The following is a 7136-nucleotide window of genomic DNA, read 5'->3' on the forward strand; positions in this document are numbered from 1 at the left end:
AGCAGCGACACTCTCCTATACAGTTAATAAAATAGGTTTAACTGTCCAGCGGATGCCAAAAGGACACTTATGGATCCGTCGGGTCTACAGAGCTCTCTGGATATGTTCAGTTATGTGAGAGGAGTTATCCCGGTGCCTACACTGAACGTGGTGTGATCACAGCCAAACAATGGAAGGTCCACCTTAGAAGTGAAATGTGTATGAATAAGACTAGTCTAGGTGAAAAATGTTTCGAATATTTTTATTTAAAAAGCTTTCGTACAGCAGATTTTACCTCCTTGTTCCTCAGGCTGTATATAAATGGGTTAAGCATTGGAATAATAACACTGTACACTATGCTGATCACTCGATCATAAGTTGGAGAGTAGATGGACCTTGGTCGGAAATACATAAATATAACTGTACTGTAGAACAAGATGACCATGGTGAGGTGAGAGCTGCAGGTTGAGAAGGTTTTCCATCTCCCTTGTGATGTACCTAGCTTCACTATTGCTCTGATGATCATGACATAGGACCCCAAGATGAAGAGCACTGGGCTGAAGATGACGGTAGTTCCTTCAATATAGATAATCATTTGTTCAGTGCGTACGTTATCTGGACAGAACATCAACATGACAACGGGCCAATCACAAAAGAAGTGGTGAATAACCCAACTGCAATAGGAATGGGTATAACTCATGACTGTGTATAAAGTAGAATGAAGGCTCACGATGACCCATGAGAAGGCCACCAGGCAGATACATGTCCTTCTGTTCATAATCACTAAATAACGTAATGGCTGACAGACCGCAGCATATCGGTCAAAGGCCATGATTGCCAGTAGGAAACTGTCCATGTTACCGACTGCCAGGAAAAAGAAAACCTGCAGCAAACATCCATGGAAGGAGATGTTGGTGCTTCCAGAGAAGAGTCCATACAAGGCTCTTGGTATAATGATTGATGTAAAAGTAACATCCACGATTGCCAGGTTTCCGATCAACACATACATAGAAGTGTGAAGCTGATTCTGTGATATGATAAGCATGGAAATGAAAAAGTTGCCTGCAATGCACAAGATGTACGCCCCCAAGAAGAAAGACAAGAGTTGAAGCTGAAGGTGAGGCAGCTCGGAGAAACCCAACAGAATGAACCCATCATGAGTCTCATTCCTGGGCTCCATGTGAACATGGGACAATCTAAAAAGAAATCTAAAGGATGGATGATTTACAATCGAAAGTAATGTATAATGTGTACATAAAGATTACACAAAATTTTTATTGTATTTTTTTAATTCTGTTATAAGAAAATTCGAAAAAGGAACAAGGGTCATGAAGAGAATTGAAGTTCAGGCCACCAGGTTTAGAAAATACAAGTCAGTGATATTGTCTTCTAGAAGTCCATCTATTAGGATTTGACAAGAGAATCAACCTAAGAATATAGCAAAACAACCACGAAATCAATCGACATGGTTAGAGAACTATCCAGTCAGATATCTGTAAACGTCGGATTTGCTACCATCACTTGACAAATATCTTTTCTCCTTAAAAGTAAAAACATATTGTTAAAATTTCCATTCAGCCATTATATAAGAACAAAGGGAGACCAGCATTATGGCCATTAATATAGTTTCCAAGTGGTTTGTCACAGAGTTCAGACTGGCCCACCAGAGGATCCACTAGTGGCTAAGGCTCTGACACAGAAATGGGCCCACCAAAGGTCCAGCAGAAGAAAACCCAATTCGGAGCCGACTTTGGTGCCAATCATTTGCCTACAAGGTCTATTTATTATGCGATAGTTCACAAATAACCTATTGGATTTTATTGATGATATGTCCTGTGTGTACAATGACAACGAAGATTACGATATAATTTTAAGTGGTCTTGTACATGTTCTGTATAGATGGCAGGTACGATACATAAGTCTCTGGTGATTAGGATGAATTGGGTGAATCGATTTTGCCAAGTTTGAGAGGTGGGGACGTGAGAAAAACTATATCCCAAAAGGAAACAGAATTCATATACTGTATGCATTAAATCCAATGTCACCAGGGGAATGAATATTGAATCGGATCTTTGTTGTTTGATTATGAAATAGTTTTTAACTTTTATTTTATGTTTATTGAGATTTTATACATTGTAACTTTCGACCTTTATGTGACCTCCACTGCCGGATTTTATGGGAATGTTGTGTCCTCAAAAAATGTGTTCCTAACGAATGGGCGAATCCGGCCGGACGTACCGCTGAGGAGTCTTTTGAGGTTGTGTATGAAGCGATTTTGCTACGAAACAAGAATCTTTCCTGTTAGTTTTTACAATAATTGCCGAGTTTGTTACTTACCAGGTCACACCCAGTGTTTGTTTTTGTCCTTCCTTTGGCTTTATTCACACGAACGTGGCGTTTTTGCGGATGCAAAAACGCGGCGTTTTGTGTGCGCAAAAGCCACTTAACAGCTCCGTGGGGCAGCAGCATATGATGCGCGGCTGCGTGCTTTTCGCGCAGACGCCATCATTATGACACTCCATTTGGATGTTTGTAAACAGAAAAGCACGTGGTGCTTTTCTGTTTTCATTCATCCTTTTGACAGCTGTTGCGCGAATCACGCTGTTCGCACGGAAGTGCTTCCGTGCGACATGCGTGGTTTTCAAGCACCCATTGACTTCAATGGGTGCGTGATGCGCGAAAAACGCCCAAGGAACGGACATGTTGTGACTTTTTTTCAGCGGACTCACGCTGAGTAAAAATCACGGACATGTCAGCACGGCCCCATAGACACATATAGGTCCATGCAACGCGCGTGCAAATCACGCGCGTTGCACGGACGTAATTCACGTTCGTCTGAATAAAGCCTTTATCTGTAGATTCCTCCTGACCTGGATGAGCGGCTGCGGGATGCAAGAGTTATTTAATGAGGCTTAAGAAAATGTGAAGATTAGTGAACCCTACAGCGTTAGGCTATGTTCACACACTTAACAAAAACGGCTGAAAATACGGAGCTGTTTTCAAGGGAAAGCAGCCTCTGATTTTCAACCGTATTTTGAGCAACTTGCGTTTTTTACGGCCGTTTTTGGAGCTGTTTTTCTATTCTCAATGAAAAGCGGCTCCAAAAACGTCTCAAGAAGTGACATCCATTTTTTTTACGGGGCATTTTTTTACACGACCGTTATAAAAAAACAGCCACGAAAAAAACCGCCTTGGGGGCACGGAACACCCTTTTTTCCAATGAAATCAATGAGCAGATGTTTGTAGGCATTCAGCCCCCGCATTTTTAGCCGTTTTTTGGGGCGTTTACAGCACGAAAAACGGCTGAACATAGCCCGTGTGAACATACCCTTACCCGTGGTTTGGGCGGAGGAGAGTGTGCGCTTCTGACCAAAGAGACGCTGAAGCCGAGGAGAGAAATTTGGGAAAAAATTTGCTGGTTTTTGTCGAACAGGTACTGCATGCGGTGTATGAAATTCCGTTTTGTACCGCCGGGATCGACCATAACCATATGATTTTTTGCTTTTATTTCTTCACCGAGACAAATATAATTTATATATTTTCTCTCACCACTGAAATGCAGGATTCAGTTTACTCACGTACTGTTTGAGCTTTTAGTGTGAAGGTTGCTGTACCTTTTTTTCCCTCTGATATGTGTGAAAATGTTTTCCAACAATCAATTGTAAATGTGGTTTTAGCCAATAATACAGCCAATGGGGAAAAAACAATTGCGTCCATAGCCTTTAAGGGGTTAATTTACTAATGTTTAATGCTCCCAGGCAGAGACAAATGAGATCATAAGCGATACAAGATCCTATAATGGGATATGATGGGATCGCAGGAGAGATTTCAGCTTTGTTACCTGTGTATGGTCCTTAGATGACGTCCAGCATTGACTCCTCAGTCCGGGATATGACTGTGATATGTATTATCCAGGATGTATATTCAGGATTTATATCATTTATACTATGATCCCCAGACAATTTATCCACAGCAATAACGGAGGTTTTTAATAATACATGTAGAGCCACAGAGGAGCAGAACATCTCCCTCATCAACTAACCACGTCCAACTGTGAGGACCCTGGAGAATCTGTATATTTCCCACACAAACCAATTATAAATCCTAAAATCCATCCACGTGAGGAGAAGAATGAAAAATAATTTAAAATTAAATGACAGCAATAAAACAAAATTTCGACAAAATAAAGGAAAAAAATTGCCCCGTGTCACCATGATATCCCGCAGCGACTCTCATAGACTATAATCAGCTCTGTATTCCTTTGTTCGATCTGCATTAAAAATGTTGTACTGTAGAAAGCCTGTATGGTACTGTTTACGGGCTCCTGTCTAGTGGCAGGGCCGGAGACAAAAAAGCAGCCCTGGCACACAATGCACTGTGTCTAATACCAGCCCTGGCCCTGGCCCTAAGCCCCCAGTCATAGCGCACAGCGCACGTCGGTCGATTCGGTCCAAAGTGATTTCTGTTGAATGTCAGATTACTGCACCTTTTTATGAGGTGAATGCGTTCCGGTGGAGCAGCGAGCTCACAGCTTATGTGCTCGACATTCAGCTTTCCCCCTTCCCCATAGAGCAACACCTACGGGGAGACGGAACGTGATACTCGATTGAGTGATAAGTATATTGCTGAAATCTGCGTTAATGTTCTGTAAAAGAGAACTGGCTCAGCCGCATAAGTAACTTTCTTATGCAGCAACCTTCTCACTACACCACCTCCACCCAGCGAGGTCTCCTCTCAGACAAGGCCACACTTCAGGATATGAACCAGGGTCCACACAGAAGATGCTGCTTAAGCACCAGACCACCAGCTCAGGCTGATCTCTGAGCTTTCTTATTATCCTCATAAGACCAAATGTAAACTTCACTTCCAGCAGGAATAAGAACATTTCGTCTTTGGAAGAATTTGTTGTTAATGGTTGAAAGCAGAGGTAGCGCACTGGTAAAGAGCTCTGCTAATAAATCTAAGGTGTGAGGATAATGTGAGTTCTCTCCCCAGGATTTCCAGCTTTAAAAGCAGTTAACCCCCAAGCCACTGTTCTGTCACGTTTCAATGTTGTTCAATGTTGTTCAATGTTGTTCAAGGTTTTTCATGTTGAAGGTCCAATTACTCGTTTTTAAAAGAGGTGAAAAATAGATGAGTCACTTCTGTACAATGTGGGTTCTAACCCCCCATGTTTTCCTCCTGGTGACCTTGGGCAGCTCCCCCTCTCCCAAAGTGCCACCCATGGATGTATTCTGATACCTGTTTGAGTCATGAGTGTATTGCTGAAATATGTAATAATCTACTATAAAAATACAGCTGTCTCAAAAGAGGACAGCTGCATAAGTAACTTTCATATGCAGCAACAATCTCACAGTGCTGCCTCCACACCACCCAAGCACTATTTTGGACAATCCACACATCAGGATTTGAACCAGGAGCTGAACAGAAGACACTCACCACTCAGACACCACTTAATCATCACACCACCAGCTCATATTGGCATCTTAGCTTTCTTATTTTCCCCATAAGACCAAATTAAATCATTACTTCCAGCAGGAATAAGAACATGTCATCATTGGAAGAGTTTGTGGCTGGCTCTCAGCAGCAGAGGTAGCGCACTGGTAACTTTCTCTGCTGATCAACTAGAAGTGTCAGGGATGTGTTGGTTCTATCCCCAGGATCTCCTCCTTGTGTCTCAGTTTTGAAAATCTTTCACCAGTTTAGGTTCACATAAATTACCTGCTCCTGCCGCCGCTAGTCTACGCTCCTATTCCTTGCGCCTTCGCTTCGTTGAACATATGGCCAGTTTCCACGGCCGGAAGTCATCATCTTGCTATCCGGCAGCGGCTTCCGGTCCACATGAAAATGGCGCTGGATTTCGCTCTACGAACGAGCTTCGTTTTGGTCTGTGTGGGAGCAGCGCATGAACGGCTCCCATTCGCATTCTCTATGGGGTTGTATGTACCGTATTCCATCTCTGTATGTGTCGTTAATCGACAGAGATGAAAAAAAAAAATGTCAGCCCCCATAGAGAAGTAAAACTAAAAATACATTGCAAAGTAAAAAATTAGAACACAATTAAATAAAAATGTTGTTAATATTATATTAAAAGCAATATAAGTAAAAAAATAAAAATCATGACACCTTCCCTTTAAGTACTAGCCGCAAACTCGTATAAGTGAGGAGACCGCCATCTACCACACAAGTTGCATGCAGCAAACCCAGGTACATGGGCTAACACCGTAGTGTTCCTAAACTCAGCACTTCAGCCCCAAGCCCACCAGTCACAGCGCTCTCATGAGACAATGTGGTCAAAAGTTACTTCTGTTGAAAGTCAGATTACCGCGCTTTTTTTATGAGGGGAAAAATGTGATCTGGAGGAGCCGTCGTCCTGCAGCTCATGTGTTCATACACAGTAAATGCCACTAGCACCTTATTAGTAAAACGCTTTATTGCCGGCAGCTGGGATATCACCGGATAGGTCATCAGTACATGATCTGTGGGGGTTCAATCCCCGACCCGCACAGATCAGCTGGTCCGGTGCCTCCGTGCACTGGACTTACATGCCGGAAGCAGTTGGCTCCGGCCACTAAATAGTGGCTGAGCTTCTACAGCACGGCCGCTATGTACCTCTCTATGAACCTCTCTTCTTGAAGTTATTGATGATCCGATAAATGGTTAAAGGGCTTTTCCCAGCAGGGACTTTTACAACATCTCCACATTATATGTAATTAATATCAGATAGATGCGGGTCCCACATCTGGGACCCACACCTATCTCTAGAACGGGGCCCCCTAAACTTCGTTCTACCGCCTTGTGTTTTGCGGCTGAATGAGGTGAATTTGCGACCATAAAAAAGGTTATATGGTCTTGAGTTCCAAAAACAGCGTATCTCGCTGAGCTACGCTGTTTCTGTAAGTCCCATACAACTGAATGGTAGTTACGGAAACAGCGTAGATCGCATGCTACGCTGCTTACGTAACTTCCATTCACTACTATAAGAGTTACGGAAACAGCGTAGCTCAGCTACGCTTTCTTTTTCATGGTCGAAAATCACATGCATTAGCCGCATCACAGATCGGAAGAAAGAGATAGGCGTGGGTCCCGTATTACTTGTCCCCTTTAGGGTCAGCTCACACATAGTTTTTTGCAGGCAGAAAGTTTGCTGCATTTTT

The 7136-nt window shown here is 42.8% G+C and overlaps 1 protein-coding gene across 1 annotated transcript; it reads right to left on the bottom strand.

The window, feature by feature from the left end:
- Positions 1–241: 241 nt before the first annotated feature.
- Positions 242–1159, bottom strand: LOC142660062 (olfactory receptor 1L4-like). Its single transcript, XM_075836710.1, has one exon. The coding sequence runs from the start codon at positions 1157–1159 to the stop codon at positions 242–244; it is 918 nt and encodes a 305-aa protein (XP_075692825.1).
- Positions 1160–7136: the final 5977 nt, after the last annotated feature.

The sequence above is a fragment of the Rhinoderma darwinii genome, chromosome 8 (assembly GCF_050947455.1).
Source record: "Rhinoderma darwinii isolate aRhiDar2 chromosome 8, aRhiDar2.hap1, whole genome shotgun sequence".
Taxonomy (NCBI): Eukaryota; Metazoa; Chordata; class Amphibia; order Anura; family Rhinodermatidae; genus Rhinoderma; species Rhinoderma darwinii.